The following is a 21,656-nucleotide window of genomic DNA, read 5'->3' on the forward strand; positions in this document are numbered from 1 at the left end:
TTGCATTTTTAAGAATTATGGGACAATTACACAGTGTAAAATTGACCATTTTAACTCTTTTTTTCCATTATAGTTTATTATAAAATATTGAATATGTTCCCCGTGCTATAGCGTAGGACCTTGTGTATCTATTTTATGTAGAATAGTTTGTATCTTACCCTTTGTAAGGGAACAATTCGGTGGCATTTTTGTACATTTGTAATGTCATGCAACCACTACCTAATTTTTTCAATTTTTTTTGCATTTTTTATCGTGGCGAAATATACACAACTTTTTTATTGTTTTGGATGCTCTAGCTTTTCATTGCTGTTCACAGGCTTTCTCTAGCTGTGGCGCATGAGCTTCTCATTGCAGAGTATAGGCTGTAGGCACTCGGGCTTCAGTAGTTATGGCACATGTGCTTGGTTGCCCCTTGGCACGTGGGATCTTCCTGGACCAGGGATAGAACCTGAGTTCCCTGCATCGGCAGGCGGGTTCTTTACCACTGAGCCACCAGGGAAGTCCCTACATAACATGTTTATCGTCTTAACCATTTTTAAATGAATAGTTTGGAGGCATTTAGTGAGATGTTGTGCAGCCACCACCTGACTTATTTAAAGGACTTTGAACACCTATTCATGGAGCACCTATGTGTGCCAGGAGGGAAGATGCAGATATGAGCTAGTGGTGCCAGTTGGCCCCAGGGGAGTTCACAGTCCTGCAACCTAATACCCATGCCAAACTAGTCTCTGACAGCCATGTCTCATCCTATCAGGCTCCCACAGCCCCGGGAGCAGTTCCTGGAAACATGAGGGCCGGGCTGGTCTACCTGGCAGGACTGGCCCAATGAAAGGGTGGGTGCCAGGACCTTGCAGGGACCCAGCCTCTCCTGGTATCCCCAGACCACAACGAGTGTGCAGCCACCACCATGTGTGCCAACGGAGTGTGCCTGAACGAGGACGGCAGCTTCACGTGTCTCTGCAAACCCGGCTTCCTGCTGGCACCTGGTGGGCGCCACTGTGTGGGTGAGAAACTGCAGGCTGGACCATAGGGGAACCCATGGGGATGGGGAAGAAGAGGAGAGGGGAGGTAGCAAGGGCGGGTGGGGGGTGGGGATGCGGTGGCTGGGACCCATTGCAGTGCCCCCTGCACGACCCCTGCAGACATCGATGAGTGCCAGACGCCAGGCATCTGCATGAATGGTCACTGCACCAACACCGAAGGCTCCTTCCACTGCCGCTGCCTTGGGGGGCTCGCGGTGGCCGCCGATGGTCGAGTGTGCGTGGACACCCATGTGCGCAGCACATGCTATGGGACCCTCGACCAGGGCTCCTGCGCCCGCCCCTTCCCTGGTGCTGTCACCAAATCTGAGTGCTGCTGTGCAAGCCCGGCCCATGGGTTTGGGGAGCCCTGCCAGCTGTGTCCCCCCAAGGACTCTGGTGAGAGCCTCAGCTGCCCCGCCCCCATGAACTTTCCATGGCCCCGCTTTCCTTTAGTCCTTGCTTGTGGTTTATAACTGCGGGGGGCAGGAGGGGACAGTGGTGGTGGGGGCTTGGCTCCCATGGGGTGGGGTGGATGTCTCTCCCCCAAGAAGAGACAGAAGGAAAACTGTTCTTCCCACTGGAGCAGGCATCTTAGTCCTAGACCCTTGCCCAGCCCCAAGGGGCCACTTCTTGGGCGTGGCTTGGCTTCAGCAATGGCCAATGACCGCCCCCCTCTCCCTGTTCCTGCCACCACAGCTGAGTTCCAGGCCCTATGCAGCAGCGGTCTTGGCATCACCACGGATGGCAGAGGTGAGCGGGTTGGGGCTGGGACTGAGGGCCAGGGACGTCGTTGGGAACCCGGTCAGGTCACTGGGTTTCACAAAGTATTACAGGCTGGGAGGGCATTCTCCCATAGCTGTGGAGGCTAAGTGTCCCAGATCAAGGTGTGAGCAGGGGTGGCCTCTTCAGAGGCTGTGAGGAAGAGTCTGTCTCACACCTCTCTCAGTGTCTGGCACTTAGCTGTTAATCCTTGCTTGGTCGAAGCATCTCCCTGATCTCTGCCTTCATCCTTTTTTTTTTTTTTAAATTTACAATGTTTCTGGTGTACAGCAAAGTGATTCAGGCACTATATATACGTATGATATGTATAATTTTCAGTATGTATATATATTTTAGTATATATATACATACATACAGTTTTTAGATTTTTGCCCTTATAGGTTATTATAAAATATTGAATTTAATTCTCATGCTATACAGTAGGCCCTTGTCTGTTTTCTGTTTTATATAGGGTAATGTATATATGTTAAGGACTTCTTCCCGGGTGGCTCAGTGGTAAGGAATCAGTGCAGGAGTCATAGGAAATGTGGGTTTGATCCCTGTGTTGGGAAGATCCCCTGGAGCAGGGCATGGCAACCCACTCCAGTATTCTTGCCTGGAGAATCTCATGGACAGAGGAGTCTGGAGGGCTACAGTCCATGGGGTTGCAGAGTCAGACACTACTGAAGTGACTGAGCACACATGTAGGCACATATATATGTTAATCCCAAACTCCTCTGCTTTCCTCTTGACACAGGGTTCGCCCTGTGTGTCTGTACCCAGACCTCCACTTTTATAAGGATACAATCATATTAGAATGCACTGTATGTCCATCTCCAAATAAAGTCACGTGCTGAGGTGATCCTGGGGATGAGGACTCCAACCTATGACACCATCCTTTCCTGTTACAGCCTTCCTGCCTGAGCAACAAATAAAAGGATTCAGGATACAGCCAGGTTTCCCATCCACCACTGGGTCATGGGGGCAGGGCAGATGTCCAGCGCCCCTCCCTCAGTTAAAGGGACAGATTCTGGATCCAAATGCCTGGGTTTAAATCCCAGCCAGCATTCTTTTTCTTTTTTTTTTCATTTTTGATATATATAGGGCTGCCTATTCCTCCCCCTCTTTGGCTGTGCCATGAGGCTTAGGGGATCTCAGTTCCCTGACCAGGAATTGAACCCATGCCATGGCAGTGAAAGTACTGATTCCTAACCGCTAGACCACCAGGGAACTCTCCAGGCCCTACTGTTTACTGATTGAATACTGATCAAGTTACTCCCCATCTCTGCACCTCCTTTTCTGTAAAGTGGATATACTCGTAGGTCCCATTTCAGGGACGTTGTGAGGACCAAATAAGTTAATATACTCGGCACAAAACAGTAAGCATCTTATAACTTTAGTGATTATGATTGTGCTTTAGAAGAAATTGTTGCTGATGTAATAACGTCTGTTCCATGAGTTCCACACTGGGGACAGTTTGCCACCTCCCAGGTGCCATTTGGCAATGTCTGGACAAATATTGGGGAGGGCGCTCTTGGCATTTCATGGGTAGACGCTGGAAATGTTGCTCAACATCTTACATTGCACAGGTTCCCCCCTCCCCCTGCACAAAGCAAAGAATGATCCGGCTCCAGTTATCCATGATGTTGAGAAACCCTGGTTTCCAGGGAAAGGAGGCAGGGTCTAGGTTGGAGCTCTGGCCCCGGAGGACCTGGCTTCTGGAGCCTCCAGGGAACCAGGGCAGCTGCTGATGCCATCTTCCTGCTGCAGACATCAATGAATGTGCCCTCGACCCCGACGTCTGTGCCAACGGCATGTGTGAGAACCTGCGGGGCAGCTACCGCTGCATCTGCAACCTGGGCTACGAGGCAGTCGCGGATGGCAGGGAGTGCACTGGTGAGCGTGCCGGGCGAGTGGACGGGCGGAGGGGTGCCGCCCCCACTGCACACCCCTCACCCCACTCTCTGGCCCCATGCCCGCATTGCAGATGTGGATGAGTGCGCCCTCAACAGCCTCCTGTGTGACAATGGGCGGTGCAGGAACAGCCCAGGCAGCTATAGCTGCTCCTGCCCTCAGGGCTTCAGCTTCCGGCCAGACACGGAGACCTGCGAAGGTACAGGGTCCTGGGGGGCACACAGACACGCACACACACACAAGTACTTATGCACACTGCATGCTCTGGGTACACACATGCTGCCAGATGCATGTATACCTGCATTTACCCACACAGACATGCTCAAAGCCATACATGCATTCATAGTCTCACAGTTACACTCTTAGGTACACACTCACACAGTACCCACATTCACACTTATTCTCACTGATGCGAAGAGCCAACTCATTGGAAAATACCCTAATGTTGGGAAAGATTGATGGCCTGAAGAGGAGGGGGCAACACAAGATGAGACGATTGGATGGCATCACTGACTCAATGGACATAAGTCTGAGCAAACTCCAGGAGATGGTGAAGGACAGGGAAGCCTGCGTGCTGCTGTCCATGGGGCCACAAAGAGTCAGACATGACTAAGTGACTGAACAATTCTCACTCTTTACACATATACTCATAACCAGAGTTACACCCTCAAAGGCACACCCTTATACAGACACTCTGACATTCACACACTTGATGATCACTTGATTACACACACCAGTAGTCACACAAAACAGACTTACACACCCATATTCACACTCATAGTCACAGTCCCACACATCATACACTCTCATGTGCACACTCTCAAAGACACGTGTGTGTCCACATTTTTACCCTTTCGCACACTTAGGCTCATAGACACACACACTAATATGTGCAGATACCACATACCCACACAGTTGTGCATTCACACACTTAAATATACTCACACACAGGAATATGTGCCCACCCGCCCTCACACACACTTTGTTGCAATGACCTTGTCCATTACAGACCCCTGGGCACTCACAGATACCTGCACGAGCAAGCGCGTGCGCACACACACACACACACACACACACACAGTTAAGCGCAACCCTCCGGCAGACTGCCCCCTCTCCCACCAGAACGAGGTCTCCCCGTCTGGGTTTTCCTCCTGCCTCTCACTCTCGGCCTCTCTTGTGCCATGAGTGACCCTTGCAGGGCCACCGTTCCCCACCGTGCCTGTCCCTGTACACTTTCACCCTTGCGGGCTCCCAGGATCCTGCGTGTCGGCATGCACGCGCAGGTGCACTGCACAATTTAATGCAAACACGCGCCTCTGCGCCTGCCCAGTCCGTTCCCTCGCCTTCTGACCGCATGCGCCCCCTGCTGTTGGACTTTGGCAGCGGCAGAGGGGAGGGGCCTCAGGTCGCGTGAGGCTCCAGTTCCTGCAGCTCAGGGATCTGACGGGGGTTGGTGGCTGGTTGTCTTTGTAGACATCGACGAGTGCCTGTCCAACCCGTGTGTGAATGGCGTGTGCCGCAACCTGGCCGGCTCCTACGCCTGCGAGTGCGCCCCCGGCAGCCGCCTGGGACCTTCTGGCACCATGTGCCTAGGTGAGAGGCCCCACGGAGCAGCGGGGACCCCGACGCCCGCCCCGGGGAAGTCTGGGTCTCTGCGGGTTAGTGTGCAGGTGTGGGCCTGCCAAATGACACAGCCGGCCCCTTCCTGCAGACAGCACCAAAGGCACCTGCTGGCTGAAGATCCAGGATGGCCGCTGCGAGGCGAACCTGCACGGAGCCACCCTGCGCTCCGAGTGCTGCGCCACGCTCGGCACTGCCTGGGGGAGCCCCTGCGAACGCTGTGACATGGGTAATGCCCTAGGGGGGGCGGCTCTGGGGGCTCCCTGGCCATTGAGAGAACCATGCGGGGGAAAGGTCCCCTGGATCCGGGTGGAGAGAATGACTCCTCTCCCCAATCACAGACCGCGCCTGTGCCCGAGGCTTCGCCCGCGTGAAGGGGCTCAGCTGCGAAGGTAATTCCCCACCCTGTGCACTTCACCACCACTCCCCCACCACCACCACCAGGAGCAGGCAAGTGTCATGGTGGCTGCCTAAGGCCCTCTCTGAAGTCATTGGAGAGCTCCCTCCTTGGTATCCGGGTCTTCCCCACAATCCCCCAGCCTAGGAGCCTGGCACTGCCTCTTCCCACCTCCCCAAGAACCACGTGGTGTCCTGAGCCCATAGGGAGCCAGCTCCCTGGGAGCCTCCAGCTCTAGCTTCTCCTTGCTTGCTGCTGCCTAGATGTGAATGAGTGTGAGGTCTTCCCTGGAGTCTGTCCCAATGGGCGATGCATCAACACTGCAGGCTCCTTCCACTGCGAGTGTCCAGAGGGCCTGATCCTGGACACCTCTGGCCGGCTGTGCATAGGTGAGTGTGGGCCTGCAGGGTCCGGTGCAGGGCCTCCAGCCCTTCCTTCACTGCCTCCACTCCCAGCAGCTGGAGGCCCTTCCTAGGGACAGGTGGAGTCTTGGGGGTCCTCTTGTACTCTGCCCACCCCCTTGCTAATGTGTCTCCAAAGACATTTGTTTTTTTGGAGGGGTTGGATCCCCTTAATCAACTGCCCTTCTAATGAAGCTCATTGCAAATGGTACGGTCTCTTGGAATGTTACCTGCCACCTTGGTATATTCTTTCTTGCTACCAAACAAGGTTTACAGGAGGTGCATTTGAGCACGAGGCACCTGCCTCTATCATGAGTGGTAATTCATGCCTGCAGCCCTTCCTCAGCATCCAGGGCTCAAACCCTCACCCTGAATGGCTTGCTCTTAGACTCAAAGGCTCTGAGATATTTTCCCCCTCAAGGAGGGCTTCTTGCTTTACACCATCAACATCTTGAACAGGACATTTCTTGGCCAAGAGCATCTGCCAGCCAGCAGGTAGGGCTCTGCATTCTATCAGTTTTTCCTCCCATAGTAACATTGACCCATTAGTGGCCTCCTCGGTGGCACCATGGAGCCTGGTCAACAGAAGGCAGATGGGCCCTGATGACTCTTTTCAGCTTTGATTTTCTTCTAAACTGAGCTTCAGGTGTGCATCAGGTTTTCTTGCTGATCCCAGAATGTGAGCAAGGAAAGAAAGTAGCCAAGTAAAGAAAAAATAAAAATAGTACTGAATTCACAGCCAGGTGAAATGCTGTCTGAGCAGCCCTGGACCAAGGCATCGGGTACCCAAGAACTTAAGACGGAGCCCTGTGTGTCGTGGCACTTCTGTTTATCTTTATTTTTTTCTAAAGGTTCTGTAACAGGGTCTCATTTTCAAATAGATCCACTTAAACATATGTTCCTTTTGCAAGAGGTGAAAAATTGTCCTAGTCTAGGGATCAGCCAGTTGTTTCTGCAAAGGGCCAGAGAGTAAATATTTTCAGCTTTAGGAGCCTCAGAATCTGTTGCAGTTACTCAGCTCTACTGTGTAGGACAGAAATAAATGAATGTGACTATGTCAATAAAACTTTATTTACAAAAACAGCAGGCAGTTGGCACCGTGGGCCATAGTTAACCAGCCCCAGTCTTAGACCATCGTGTCTGGTATTGAAAGAAGCCTTATCCATTGCCAGATTATTCTGAAGAGGTTTTAAAAATTAAACACACACACTCTGGAGCCAGGTGGCGTAGTTTGAATCTATCTCTACCTCTTACTGTGTGGCCTCAGGCCAGCTACCTAACCCGTCTCTGCCTCAGTTTTCTTGCATGTAAAATAAGCATGATGATAACCATTTTCCTCTTGGTGTTATTTTAAAGACTAAATGGGTTGATGAGCTTAGAACAGTGCCTAGCACAATGGCACCCCACTCCAGTACTCTTGCTTGGAAAATCCCTTGGATGGAGGAGCGTGGTAGGCTGCAGTCCACGGGGTCGCTAAGAGTCGGACACAACTGAATGACTTCACTTTCACCTTTCACTTTCATGCATTGGAGAAGGAAATGGCAACCCACTCCAGTGTTCTTGCCTGGAGAATCCCAGGGATGGCGGAGCCTGGTGGGCTGCCGTCTATGGGGTCGTACAGAGTCAGACACGACTGAAGCAACTTAGCAGCAGCAGCAGCTTAGCAGCAGCACATAGCAAACACCTAGCAGTGCAAGTTATTATTAAAATGTAACTTTGGGGGATTGCCCTGGTGGTCTAGTGGTTAAGACTTTGCCTTCCAATCCAGGGGGTACAGGTTCCTTTCCTGGTCCCGGAGTTAAGACCCCACATGCCTCTCGGCCAAAAAGCCAAAACATGGAATAGAAGCAATATTGTAACAAATTCAATAATGATCTTAAAAATGGCCCACATAAAAAAAAATCTTTAAAAAATTTTTGTTTTAAAAAAATGTAACTGTTGGGTTATACCCTATTCCAGTTTAACTGTTGGGAATTCCTTGTGGTCCAGTGGTTAAGACTCAGCTGTTTTTATTGCCAATGCCCTGGGTTTGATCCCTGGTCAGGGAACTAAGATCCCACAAGCCCCACAGTGTGGCCAAAAAAAAAAAAGGTCACTTGGAGGACATGGAGTGTCAGCTGAGAAATTCAGTCTCCCCACTGGGGAGGACATTTTGGACGACACTGCCTGTCCTGGCAGCCAGAGTGTGGCAGGGGTGGGACCGGTGACCACCCCTCCTTGCAGACATGCGCCTGGAGCTTTGTTTCCTGCGTTGGGAGGAGGACGAGTGTGGGGCTGCCCTGCTGGGCAAGTACCGGATGGATGTCTGCTGCTGTACTGTGGGGGCCGCATGGGGCACCGCATGCGAGGCGTGCCCTGAGCCCGAGTCCCCGGCTTTTACCAGCCTGTGTCCCCGGGGGCTGGGCTTTGCCAGCCGGGACTTCCTGTCAGGCCGTCCCTTCTATAAAGGTGCGTTTGGGCTTGGGGAGCCTGGATGGAGGATGGGAAGAGGGCAGAGCATGGGCAGAGGCCTGGAGTGGGAAGCAGGTTTGGGAGAGACCAAATATCTGTGATTAGAGGGGTGAACGCTCAGGAGGCAGGGGACTCAGGGACATGGAGTAGTGTGACGTTTTGTACTCCCGTGCTGCAGATGTGAATGAGTGCAAAGCCTTCCCTGGGCTGTGCGCCCATGGCACGTGCCGCAACACTGTGGGCAGCTTCCGTTGCTCCTGTGCGGGGGGCTTCACCCTGGATGCCCAGGAAAGGAACTGCACAGGTATGTACCTGCCTCTGCCTCCTTGGCAGGTGCCTGCAGGGATGGGGGACCACAAACTAGAGGCGCCTAAAAGGCAAGAACTGGCCTTGTTCCTCCTGCCTGTCTGCTGTGTGACCCAGGGCAGCTCAATACCCTTTCTGGGCCTCCAGGATCCCGGCTATAAAAGGAGGGGCTAGCAAAAGGTGGCACTAGTGGTAAAGAACTCTCCTGCTAATGCAGGAGACATAAGAGACACAGGTTCGATCCCTGAGTCAGGAAGATCCCCTGGAGAAGGGCATGGCTACCTACTCCATTATTCTCATCTGGAGAATCCCATGGACAGAGGAGTCTGGCGGGCTGCGGTCCATAGGATTGCAAAGAGTCAGGCATGAATGAAGCAACTTGGCATGGCAAAGTAACCTCCGGCAACTTCCCTGGTAATCCTTTGCTAAGACTCCGTGCTTCCAATGCAGGGGTCCTGGGTTCAATCCCTGGTCAGGGAACTAGATCCCACATACCTCAGCTGAAAACCCTGCATGCCTCAACTAAGACCCAATGCAGCAAGTAAATAAATTGATTAATTTAAAACTGATCTCTAGGGGCCTGCGGGCTGGAAAGAAATTCCCTCCTCTCATCTGGGGGTGCAGTCACAGCACCTCCATTTCCCTGGCTCTGTTCAATGCCTTGGGGCTCCCCTGTGGCCCTGGGTGTCTGCAGACATGGAGGCCTGGCCCATGCCCACTGTCTCCACAGACATCGACGAGTGCCGCATCTCCCCTGACCTCTGTGGCCAGGGCACCTGTGTCAACACCCCGGGCAGCTTTGAGTGCGAGTGTCTCCGTGGCTACGAGAGTGGCTTCATGTTGATGAAGAACTGCATGGGTAGGCAGCCACCCCAGGGCAGGGTGGTGCCTGCGGGTCTTGGGGCCGAGCCGAGGAATGGGGTGGGAGGACATTGCTGTGCTGGATGTGGGTGGAGGGGGCAGAAGTAGAGAGAAGCCATGATCCAGCTGGGACAGCAGGTGTGAGTGTCGTCCCTGAAGACTGCCGGACACTGGGTCTGGCATTCGGAGGAGAAGCATGGGGACCAAGATTTGGGCAGGTTCTCCCAGGGTCGGGGTAGCATGAAAAGAGGAGAGGGGCCCTGGAGAGAGGAGCCTCTTCCCTCTTCATTTTTCTCATTCATTCAGTGAACGTTTCACATGCATCTACTCGGGGGAACTATGGAGAGCTCGGATACAGGAGGCCATTTCCTTGGAATTCAGGACCTAATAGGGAGGATAAAATAAATCCCTAGACAAACAGAAAATAAAGAGCCACTGTCAGAAGCACTTGAAAGGGCTATATGGTGCAGTGTGAGCTGAGAACCCCAGGGATGTATCCCATTCTGTGGGGCCAAGAGAGTGGGAGTAATTGTGGTGAAGAAGGGCTGAAGAGTTGTATGGAGAAAGAGCAGTGTGTGCAAAGGCCCTGGGGTGGATGTGAGGGATGGAAGGAGCTGCTGTGGGGAGGAGGGAAGGTGGAAGGGGGGACCGTGTGTGCAAAGGCCCTGAGGTTGACATGAGAGATGGGAGGAAGCCTCTGAGGCTGGAGTGGGAGGAGAGTTGTGAGATGAGTGGTGAGGCCCCTGGTTCCATGTACTAATGCCCAGTGGGGCTGGTCCTTGCCTTCCCCCTGTCACTTCTGGGGTGGGGAAGGGGTTCCTCAGGGCCTCCTTTAGCTCCAGGAATGTCAGCCTGTGTCCCTGAAAACTCTGAGAATTCCAGCTTCCCTCCCATTCTGACTCCCCTGGGTCATCCACACCCCAGGGCTCCAGACTCTCTTGGCCTCAGCCAGGGCAACAGGGTTGGGGGATGGGGGCAACAGGGGGGAGCTTCCATGAGCCCCATCACACCAACCTGGATCAGCATCTCACACCTCTTCTCTCTCTCCACATGCCCAGATGTGGATGAGTGTGCCCGGGACCCGCTGCTGTGCCGGGGAGGCACCTGTACCAACACAGATGGGAGTTATGAGTGCCAGTGTCCCCCTGGACATGTGCTGGCAGCTGAGGGCACTGCCTGCGAAGGTGAGTGCAGCTTGCAAGAGGGAGAGGATACGAGTATGTGTGTTTGTGCATCTCCCTGAGTACATACTTGTGTATTTGTGTGCATGAGTGGTCACATGCATCAGGTACTGGGAGAGCACATTTGTGTGTGTTTCTGTGTGAAAACGGAAAATCGAGTGTGTGAGTGTGGGTCAGTGTGCACCCATGTGAAGTGTCACTTGTGTGGTTGTGAGATGGAAGGAGTGTGTATTTGTGTGTCTGAGCATGCAGGTGTCTTTCTGGGAATGCATCTGTCCAAGAGTAAGTGTGTATTGGTGTTTGTGTGAGTCTGTGAGTGTGTAAGTGTTTACACAAGAATGATTGTTCTTATGTAAGGCGATGGAAGTGGTTATTTGTGTGTCTACATAAGGTTGTGAGAGAGTGTGTGTCTAAGTGTGGGCATGTGTTTGCACACGGGTGTGTTTGTGGAGGGGGCTGTGTGCATGTAGGTGTGTCTGTTGAGCGTGTGTTTGTATGTGTGTACACAGGGGGTGGGGCTTCCCCGGTGGCTCAGCGATTAAGAATCTGCCTGCACTACGGGAGACATAGGAGATGCAGGTTTGATCCCTGGGTCGTGAAGATCCCCTGGAGGAGGGCATTGCAACCCACTCCAGTATTCTTGCCTGGAGAACCCCATGGACAGAGGAGCCTGGTGGGCTACAGTCCATGGGGTTTCAGAGTCGGACACAACTGAAGTGACTTAGCACACACACACACAAGGGTTCTTTGTGAGTCTACCTGAGTGGATATGAAAATGTGACACAAGGGCAAATCCAATGCAATGCAAGGTGTGCAAATATGTTTATGAGTGGGCATGAGGTGTGTTTGTGAGTCTGAGTGTGCATCTGGCTATGCAGATGTGTGTCTACTGAGGGTGATTGTGTTTGTTTGCGAATAAGTGTGAGGGTGTGCTGCTGTGTGAGCTGTGTGCATGTGGCTGTGTGGATCAGGTTGTGGGTCTGTCTGCTGAGGGTGAGTGTGTATCAAGGGTGGGTTTCGGGTGTCTTGTTAGTGTGCACCTGGGTGGATGTGTGAATCAGGGTGAGGTGCCCTTTTGTACTGGGCTTCCCCAGTGGCTCAGCGGTAGAATCCACCTGCCATGCAGGAGACAGAAGAGACACAGGTTCAATCTCTGGGTCAGGAGGACCCCGTGGAGGAGGGCATGGCAGCCCACTCCAGTATTTTTGCCTGGAGAATCCCATGGACAGAGGAGCCTGGAGGGCTGCAGTCCATGGGGTGGAAAAGAGTTGAATATGACTGAAACGACTTCACGCATGTGTTTGTACCAGGGTGAGATGTAGACTCACACCCATGGCGGGGGTGGTGGGGCGGGCATAGATGCAAGAGTGTGAGTGCATCATCGTGCATGCGTGTGTCCCTGTGCAGAAGGCGGCTGGGCACAGGCCCATCCTTTCCTGGGGCCCCTCCGCCACCTGCTGCCCTTACCAGCCATCCGTTTCCCCCGTAGACGTGGACGAGTGTTCCCTGAGTGACGGCCTGTGTCCGCACGGCCAGTGTGTCAACGTCATCGGTGCCTTCCAGTGCTCCTGCTATGCCGGCTTCCAGAGCACACCTGACCGCCAAGGCTGCGTGGGTGAGACCGCGCCCGCCCCCAGCCCCAGCCGCGGCCCCCGCCGCCGCTTCAGTCTCTCCTGGCCTCAGTCCGAGCCCCTGCCTCTACCCTTGACCACCTCCGCCCCGACAGTCAGCCCCCTGCTTGATGTGCCTCCGCCAGGCCCTCACCTAGCCCAGCCTCCCACTTCCACCTTGCCCCGCCTCCCATCACGTCCTACCTCTTACCACACCCTCACTATGCCCCCCCTCCCCCCTTGCCACGCCCCTGCCACGCCCCCAGCTCGGCCTACCTCACCCGGCCTCCTGCCACGCCCTCGCCATGCCCCGCCTCCTGCCTTGTCACGCCTCCGTCACGCCCCCCACCTCGCCTTGCCCTACCTCCGGCGGTGCCCCCTACCTCTTCCTGCCTCCTGCAGATGTGGACGAATGCCGCACCAGGAACGGTGGTTGCCACGTCCACTGTGTTAACACTAAGGGCAGCTACCAGTGCGAATGCGGACCTGGCTACTCTCTGATGCCCGATGGGAGGGCGTGTGAAGGTGGGTGGGTGCGGCACCCTCCCTCCGGCCTGGGATGTGGGAACCCACCTGGCCCGGCCCAAATGAAGCCAGCCACACCCTAGCCAGGCCACTGACCCCGCAGAAGTGTCCCTGGGGTTCCCCCTCTGTCCCTTCCCACCTGCAACCCGACCCCTATCCTGGTCCCCCAGATGTGGACGAATGTGAGCAGAATCCGGACATCTGTGACGGGGGCCAGTGCACCAACATGCCAGGGGGTCACCGCTGCCTCTGCTATGACGGCTTTGTGGCCACGTTGGACATGAGGATGTGTGTAGGTGAGGAGTTGGGACTATATACAGGTGGAGGAGGCAGCTTCACTTCACTCACCAGGCCTTCCACAAGGAGACAGGTGGGCAACGCAGACGCCAGGCCCGTTCCCGGGACACGTGGGCAGGGGAGATGCAGGTTTGTTCTTGGTGGTCTGCTCCTGGCCACCTGCACCCCGAGGCCCTGCACCGAGACCTGCGGGATCTTGTTCACAGCAGCAGAGACCCCCCAAACCTTGTTCTTTTGAATACACTTATTAAACACCCACTGTGTACCCAGCACATACAGCCAGGTGCGTGCCCGGCTTTGAGAGTCACCTTATAAGATCATCAGAGACCAAGGGGTTTATGCAGAGGAAGGTGTATGAGATAGAAGGACGCTGTGTTCTCTGAGCCCTGCTTTGGGACCTTGTCTCTGTCGTCTCTGCCAGGGTCACTGCCATCTTCTGGTGGGGGCTGGTTGGCACAGGCCCTGGGGAGCAGATGTGAACTGGTGACTCCATCAGGGCAGAGCTGGGGCCAGAGTACAAGGATATGAAAAAGGGAACCCTCCCAGGGAGAGGTGTCCAGCTCAGTGCAGCTTAAGCATTCCAGATCACAGCAATCTTAGGAAACACTGAACAAAAGGGGCTTGGGACCAAGTTAAGTAGGAAATGCTGCCTCCTCCATCCCTTCTTGCAGATCCACATCGGCAATAAAGGCTCTGAAAAGGCCTTCAGGCCTTAGCTTTAGCTTAGCATCTTCTTAATGTATTGGTGTAAAATCTTTTTGGAAATGTTAGTCCGATGTGTTCCATGGAATATGAACTATAGAATGTTGACTGAATTCTCGCAGCTGCCCAGGGGTGGAATGGGGGAGCTATAACCAGTAGTGGAATCAGGGGAGCTCCCTGCCCTTGAAGATGGGCAAAAAGAACCTGGACACGGGACCCACGTGGCAGGGCACACAGCCATGCTGCTATACCCCACCCTCACCTGCTTCTTCTCCTGTCACCCCATAGACGTGGACGAGTGTGACCTGAACCCCCACATCTGCCTCCATGGGGTCTGCGAGAACACCAGGGGCTCCTTTGTCTGCCACTGCCAGCTGGGTTACATCGTCAGGAAGGGGGCCATGGGCTGCTCCGGTGAGCTGGTGGTCAGTGGAGCAGACGCAGAGGGGCGCCCCTGAGGGACCAGCTCAGGGTCTTTGGGGTCCACCCCATCCCTTGGGACAGAGCAAGGCCAGACCTCATTCTTACACATTTCCACTGGTGGGCCCTCGTGCTGAAGCAAAAATAGGATCTGATCACATGCCCGTGGGGCTCCCTTGATGGCTCTGCAGGGGCAACTCTGGATCCCTTAGATCCACAGCAGTTCCTAAGGTGTGTAAGCCTGATACTTTTAAGTGTCACAGCGATGAACATTCAAACATGTCAGTCGTTCATGACCACAGACCTGGTGCCTCAGAACCACAGATGTCTCCTCTATATAGAATGGTTCTGGAGGGCAGAGTCTGAGATCAGGGTGTCAGAAGGGTTGGTTCCTTCTCAGGGGCCCAGAGGGAGAACCGGCCCATTCCTCTCTCCTCATCTCTGGTGGTAGCCACAGTGCTTGAACACATCACTCCAGTCTCCATGTCTGTCATCACGGGGTGTTCTTCCCTCTGCGTCCAAATTTTCCTCTTCTTGTGAGATCACTGGTCATTGCATTTAGGACCCCCTGTAATCCAGGAGGACCTCATTTTAATTTGGTTACATTTACAAAGACTTGGTTTCCCAAAAAGGCCACGTTCAGAGGTTCTTAGAGTCAGGATTGAAACATGCTTTCTTGGCAGGGAGAACATAATTCTATTTGCCATCATTATGTAGTTATTTCAATGCATAGTAGAAGCAAACATTAGAAAACAGAGCATCCAAACCATGATTTCTTAGAGATCGTTGTTATACGTTTTTCTTCTAAAGTACATTCACGTAAGTAAAAATGGGAGACAGCGTAAAGAAACTTTTAGCGAGGACTTCCCTGGTGGTCTAGTGGCTAAGACCATGTCCTTGCTCCCAGTGCAGGGGACCCAGATTCGATCCCTGGTCAGGGCACTAGATCCCACGTGCTGCAACTAAGAGTTTGCATGCCACAGCTAAGACCTGGTGCAGCCAAATAAAATTCTCACAAAGGAAAAACTTTCAGGGAACGGTAGCTCACTTAGGTGGTTGATGAACATCGCAGAGATGATAAGGCTGATGCAAAATTGGCTGAGGGTTAGACACTGTGGTTTAGAAGGAAATCCTGCTTTAGAGGGAGAGTGTCTTCATTAAGACAGTGACTTTTTTTGGCTGTGCCATGTTAGTTCCCCAACCAGGGATTGAACCCAAGCCCTTTAGTGAAAGCCAGGAATCCTAACCAAGGACAGTTCCTCTTATTGTCTACCCTGAGTCTCTCATGCTGCCATTTCAGACCATTTCTGGGGCATGCTGGGAGTCATGCCCTGTTGAGTTTGGGGGTTTTCCTTTTGGGCTCTGGGTGAGGGTGGAAGCTCCTGCAGTGGTGAGGGGCATTTCTGGGCCCAGTCCTACCCTAGGGAAGGTCTTTTCTTCTGCTCCTGCCCTGAGTCTCCCCACTCTGTACCTGAAGCCCTGTTTCTACTAGGCCCAGGCCTCTTGGGGGGTCCTCTGTCCTCCACCTCATCTCCTGGCCCTGCCCTTCTATGCCTGGGTCCCTCTTCTCTCAGATGTAGATGAATGTCAGCTTGGGGGACACAGCTGTGACAGTCATGCCTCCTGCCTCAACACCCCTGGGAGTTTCAGCTGCAGTTGCCAGCCAGGCTGGGTTGGGGACGGCTTCAAATGCCGTGGTAAGTGTCTGGGGGCCAGAGGTCTGGACAGAGAAGCAGAGGTGGGTGGGGTGAGTGGGCAGGCTACAGCCGGGCAGAGGTGTCTGGGTTCAGGCATGTCCATGGGGGAGGGTCAGGGTTGGGATTTGGAGGGTCTGCCTCCCCACAGCCCCCCAGCGCACACACCTGGGGGACCCTGGGTTCCGTCTCCTGCAGACCTGGATGAATGCGCCTCCAAGGAGCATGGGTGCAGCCCGAGAGCTGACTGCCTCAACGCCCCCGGCTCCTACCGCTGTGCCTGCCACCTGGGCTTCTCTGGGGATGGCTTCTCCTGTGAAGGTGAGGTCGGGGCGTGGGATGGGAGGGCTGGAGGGGTCCAGAAAGGATGGCCAAGGGGGCTGGATTCCAAGGTGCCCACGACTCACACTGATCCACTCACTGCTCTGTGGATGCTTCAGCCCTTGGGGCCAGAGGCCAGGCCCTGAGTCCCTTGAAAGTGCAAGTGCAAGTGAAGTCTCTCAGTCATGCCCGACTCTGCGACCCCATGGACTGTAGTCTACCAGGCTCCTCTGTCCATGGGATTTTCCAGGCAAGAATACTGGAGTGGGTTGCCATTTCCTTCTCCAGGAGATCTTCCAAACCCAGGGATTAAACCTGGGTCTCCCACATTGTAGGCAGACACTTTACCATCTGAGCCACCAGGGAAGTCCCAGAGTCCCTTAGGGGCAGTCTTCTCCCCTGGACTCCAAATGTGTAGAGTTTTCTGGGTGTGGGGACAGGAATACTTGCTTTCTGTTGGCCCTCCACCCCAGATTGTGAGCGACCATGACCCCTGTCCTCTCCCTGGCTCTGACTCAATCACCTGCCCACTGAGTCGGGGTCTGAGTCCCCCCAGGCTACTTGCCAGCTCCCTAGAACTCCAGGTGACAGTGAAGGGTTCGAGTGATCAGGGCCGCCTGCCCCCACCATGTGGGTCCTCACCTGCTGACCACCAGCCCCCCTCCTTTGAGTCCCTTTAGACAGGGACGAGTGTGCAGAGAATGTGGCCCTTTGCGAGAATGGGCAGTGTCTCAATGTCCCCGGCGGGTACCGCTGCGAGTGCGAGATGGGCTTCAGCCCCACCAAGGACCAGCATGCCTGCCAGGGTGAGGTCTGGGGCGGCCGGGGTGCGGGCAGAGCAGGGGGTCCCTGGAGTCGCTGGCGCTGGGGGCAGCAGGAGCGGGATGCTGACCAGGCTGTGCTCACCTGGGCTCCACTCCTCCTCAGATGTGGATGAGTGTGTGCTCGGGAACATCTGTGTGTTCGGGAGCTGTGAGAACCTGCCGGGGATGTTCCGCTGTATCTGCGACGAGGGCTATGAGCTGGACCGCGGTGGTGGCAACTGCACAGGTGTGGGGTCCGCAGGGTTCAGGGTGGCAGGCTTGTTCCATCAATTCCCACAGATCTCTTCTCACATGTCCTCTACAGAGTGGAGGGAGTCCTTGTCTGACCCCACCTCCAATAGTGCCCCTCTCCATTAACCTTCATCATCATCATCATTTATCATCCCTCAAATAAATCCAGTGAATCAGGGAGACTTCTCTGGCAGTCCAGTGGTTAAGATTCCATGCTTCCACTGCAGGCGACACAAGTTCGATCCCTGGTTGGGGAACTAAGGTCTCGCATCCTGCATGCCATGCAGCCAAAAGAAAAAAAGGACGCTGTAAATCAATGAAGTCGAGCTCCCTCCACCGCAACCATCAAAATGGTCTCCCACCTGTCTATCCCAAATGGGAGTCAGCAGACTTTTTCAATGAAGGGCCAGCCAGTAAATATGTTCAGTTTTCAGCCATACAGTCTTTGCCCTGTAGCTTAGAAACAGACATAGGTGATAAGTGAATGAATGGTTGTGCTTGTGTACCAGTAAAATTTTATTTACACAAACAGATAGGGGGCCGGATTTGACCCACAAGTTGTAGTCTGCCAGCCCCTAGCTTGAAACATGTCCTCAATATTGGTTTTTGTATGTTAGCTTGTGGACTCTGCTGGCAAAGGCAAACCTCCAGGCCAAGCAGAAAAGAGCAGAGGAAAGCAGGGGGTTGCCTGGGACAGGCTACTGTCCCATCAGGCTTTCTTCCCAGGGGCCTTGTCCTTAAGACCAGCCCCCAGCAGCCAGGTATTCGACTCCCCAGGAAAAAGGCAGGAGGGAAGTGAGTTGAGAGGGGGAGGATCTCTGCTGATGCTGCCCCCACCCCACAGATGTGAATGAGTGTGCAGACCCTGTGAACTGCATCAACGGCCTGTGTGTCAACACCCCCGGCAGCTACCTCTGCAACTGCCCGCAGGATTTTGAGCTGAATCCCAGCGGCGTGGGCTGCGTGGGTAAGTATGCACTCTGCTGCAGGTGGGGTTCTGGGGTCCACGCGCTGGATGAGGCCACCTGCTCCCGATAGACAGGCCCTTGGCCAGAGCAATCGTCCCTGTCTTTTGCGATACAGCCTTTGGGCTCTAGACTGACAGATGCTCAGAGTCACATATGCACACAGACACATGCACCCACAGACATACATAGAGTAATACACAGTTACACATACAAGAGGTGCAAACACACACACAGACACACCCACCCTATTTCTCCCCCACCGCTTGCTAACCACCCCTTTCTGCCTGTTTAGATACCCGGGTCGGGAACTGTTTCCTGGACACGCAGGATCGAGGGGACGGTGGCATTTCCTGCAGTGCGGAGATCGGGGTTGGCGTCACCCGGGCGTCCTGCTGTTGCTCCCTGGGTCGGGCTTGGGGCAACCCTTGTGAGCTGTGCCCGCTGGCCAACACCAGTGAGTCCCTGAGTGGAGTGGGGGCTGGAGAAGACAGAGACCTAGCCCTGGTCCAGGCTCCCTTAGGGCTTAGGGGGTCATCTCTGCTAAGGGAGGGACACTGGGAACCAGAAAGGGAGAAGGACTCAGCCTGGGTCACACAGCATATTCTCAGCAGTTCATCATTTCGACCTCTCCCCAGAATCTCCTCTGTCATCTCTTCCTGCAAATTCTTTGTATGTGTACATTTACTTGCCCACTCAGTCAGTCAACAAACACTGAGAATTCCTAGGGCAAGGAACCTAGAGAAGGATGAAATACAGCCACTGCACCCTGCCCCCACCCATAAACCAACAGTCCCTGGACTGTTGAGAGTAGAACTATTCTAAGGGTCTGTTTGAGACATAGTGATGGCCAAAGAGGAAGCCATGGAGAGGAAGTGGGTAAGGGAAGTCTTCCCAGGAGAGGACTTGAATGAGGTTTTGAAGAGTGAGTAGGAGTTTTCCAGGCAGTGTAGGGGGAAGGATGTGTGGTGCAATGGGAACAGCATGTGCAAAGTCCTCAGGTGTGGAGCAGGGAGGCATGTGTGTACCTTTTCCGGGGCATATGTGTGTGTGAATGTACATGCAAGATCTTCCTTTCATGGGGTAAACTTGTGGTCACATTAGAGTCTGGTTTTGGATCACAAGAATCCTTCCTCCCTACCCCCAACTACCACCACAAAATCCATCTGCTTACATGTTGAAGGTGAGCAAGTGTTTATACACACACACACAGACACCAGATCCTCCATGATTGTACCAGTTTCTAGGCTCCAGAGGCTGAGGAGGTAAAGGGATGTAGTTTCTATGGTAACAGGATGCCAGGCCCATTCTTGAGGCCTTTTTAGGGGACCTCCCCTCCTGTGCTTCCCCTAAGCTTTGCCCAAATGCCTCACCCCACAGCCCCTCACAAGAGCTTCTTTGCCTTGCAGCTGAGTACAGAACCCTGTGCCCAGGGGGTGAGGGCTTCCGGCCTAATTCCATCACTGTCATCCTGGAAGGTGAGTTCCTGGTAGACTATCCATCCATGTACCCACTGATTGACCTTCCTTTCATGTCCCATCACCAAGGAGCAGAGTTGGGCAACTTTGGGGTGGGGGGCAGGTCCTCTCAGCTTTTCCACCTATTGGTTTGTTGATTCATCCTTCTATCCAGTCCCCATCTACCCATCCATATATCCATTCCCCATCCATCCTTCCACCCTTTCTTCTTCCCTTCCTTCCATCCATTCATCCATATATACATGCATATAAGTACGTTTATCCATCCACTCACCTACAATCCATTCATCTACTCACCTACCCGCCCACCCATCCATCCAGTCATTCTTTTCATCCATTGACCCGTTTGCTTATTTGACCCGTTCTCTGCTTTTCATATCCACCTATCTGCCCATTGATACATCTATCCTCCCATATCCATCCATCCACACATCCATCCATCCACCTACTCATTCCTCCTTTCATTTATTCATCTGCCTACTCACCCACCTATTTATTCACACTCATGTTCTTGTCCATTCACACTGTTGTTTATTCCCTCATCCACTACTTTTCATCTCTGTCCATCTGCTTACCCACCCACCCATCCATCTATTCTTCTATCCAAAGTGGATAATGAGATTGGGAATTCCATCAAGAGGGAGCTTTGTGATGGATAGTTGGATGGATGAGAGGATGGACAATCCAATGAAGGGAAAGAGGATGAATTCACAGTGACATTGACCCAGGAGAGTCTGGGTACAGCCTCTAAATATCCAACAGCTCTTGGGTGTCCTTAAAGAAACAGGAGGTCCCAGGGGAAGGCATGGGTGTCCCCCAAGTACTCTGCTTGGGTATAGCTTCCAAGCACAGCTTCCTCACTTCCTGACAGACATTGACGAATGCCAGGAGCTGCCAGGGCTGTGCCAGGGGGGCAACTGTGTCAACACCTTTGGCAGCTTCCAGTGCGAGTGCCCACCCGGCTACCACCTCAATGAGGATACCCGCATCTGTGAGGGTGAGTTTGAGCCCTCTCCTCCCTGCCTGCATTTCTGCCCAGCCTCACCTCTTCTTCAGGGCCTGGGGGCTCACATGCCCCACTCCAGAGTCTGCTCCCTTGCCTTGCTGCCCAGGGCCCACTGGAAGGGCTGCGAAGGCTTCCTTGGAATGCCCCAATCTACCCTCTGCTCCATTGCTTCTTCCCCATCTCCCCATTGCCTGACCTCCAGCCTCCTTCCCACTCAGAATTGATCTGGGTTTATCTCAGCAACCATGCCCTTCCTCAGGGCAAAAGCTGACCAAGGCCCAGAGCTAAGAGAGGAAGGAAACAGACACCTAAAGAGCAGTCACACCTTTCCTTTAAGCATCATTTGTCTTATGGTCCTCTCTTGCATCTTAGTAACAACCAACAGTTAATTGGTGTCTGTAATTGAGTATCACCACGGAGCTGAGCACTTGCCATTCATTCATTTACCAAAACAGCCTCATGGGGGAGATGTTCCTACTATGACCCCATTTTTCGGATTCAGAAACTAAGGGAGTTAAGTCACTTGAGTGGTGAAAGTGAAAGTGTTAGTCATTCAGTCATGTCTGACTCAGCAACTATAGCCCACTAGGCTCCTCTCTGTTCATGGGATTCTCCAGCCAAGAATACTTGGAATGGGTTACTATTCCCTTCTCCAGGGGATCTTCCTGACC

General features: G+C 53.6%; 1 protein-coding gene across 1 annotated transcript in view; it reads left to right on the plus strand.

The window, feature by feature from the left end:
* FBN3 (fibrillin 3) overlaps positions 1 to 21,656 on the plus strand; it is a 128,390-nt gene that overhangs the window by 72,124 nt on the left and 34,610 nt on the right. The window contains exons 23-47 of the mRNA XM_010828478.1: positions 882 to 1,004; positions 1,143 to 1,418; positions 1,719 to 1,772; positions 3,552 to 3,677; positions 3,769 to 3,894; positions 5,169 to 5,288; positions 5,407 to 5,544; positions 5,657 to 5,707; positions 5,976 to 6,101; positions 8,337 to 8,561; positions 8,743 to 8,868; positions 9,601 to 9,729; positions 10,790 to 10,915; positions 12,402 to 12,527; positions 12,925 to 13,047; positions 13,218 to 13,343; positions 14,335 to 14,460; positions 16,041 to 16,163; positions 16,359 to 16,481; positions 17,162 to 17,287; positions 17,409 to 17,531; positions 18,381 to 18,503; positions 18,797 to 18,958; positions 19,911 to 19,979; positions 20,851 to 20,976. Coding sequence (XP_010826780.1) covers positions 882 to 1,004; positions 1,143 to 1,418; positions 1,719 to 1,772; positions 3,552 to 3,677; positions 3,769 to 3,894; positions 5,169 to 5,288; positions 5,407 to 5,544; positions 5,657 to 5,707; positions 5,976 to 6,101; positions 8,337 to 8,561; positions 8,743 to 8,868; positions 9,601 to 9,729; positions 10,790 to 10,915; positions 12,402 to 12,527; positions 12,925 to 13,047; positions 13,218 to 13,343; positions 14,335 to 14,460; positions 16,041 to 16,163; positions 16,359 to 16,481; positions 17,162 to 17,287; positions 17,409 to 17,531; positions 18,381 to 18,503; positions 18,797 to 18,958; positions 19,911 to 19,979; positions 20,851 to 20,976 — 3,222 coding nt within the window. The remainder of the gene's footprint in view (positions 1 to 881; positions 1,005 to 1,142; positions 1,419 to 1,718; positions 1,773 to 3,551; positions 3,678 to 3,768; positions 3,895 to 5,168; positions 5,289 to 5,406; positions 5,545 to 5,656; positions 5,708 to 5,975; positions 6,102 to 8,336; positions 8,562 to 8,742; positions 8,869 to 9,600; positions 9,730 to 10,789; positions 10,916 to 12,401; positions 12,528 to 12,924; positions 13,048 to 13,217; positions 13,344 to 14,334; positions 14,461 to 16,040; positions 16,164 to 16,358; positions 16,482 to 17,161; positions 17,288 to 17,408; positions 17,532 to 18,380; positions 18,504 to 18,796; positions 18,959 to 19,910; positions 19,980 to 20,850; positions 20,977 to 21,656) is intronic.

This window comes from Bison bison, unplaced genomic scaffold (genome assembly GCF_000754665.1).
Source record: "Bison bison bison isolate TAMUID 2011002044 unplaced genomic scaffold, Bison_UMD1.0 scf7180017864492, whole genome shotgun sequence".
NCBI lineage: Eukaryota > Metazoa > Chordata > Mammalia > Artiodactyla > Bovidae > Bison > Bison bison.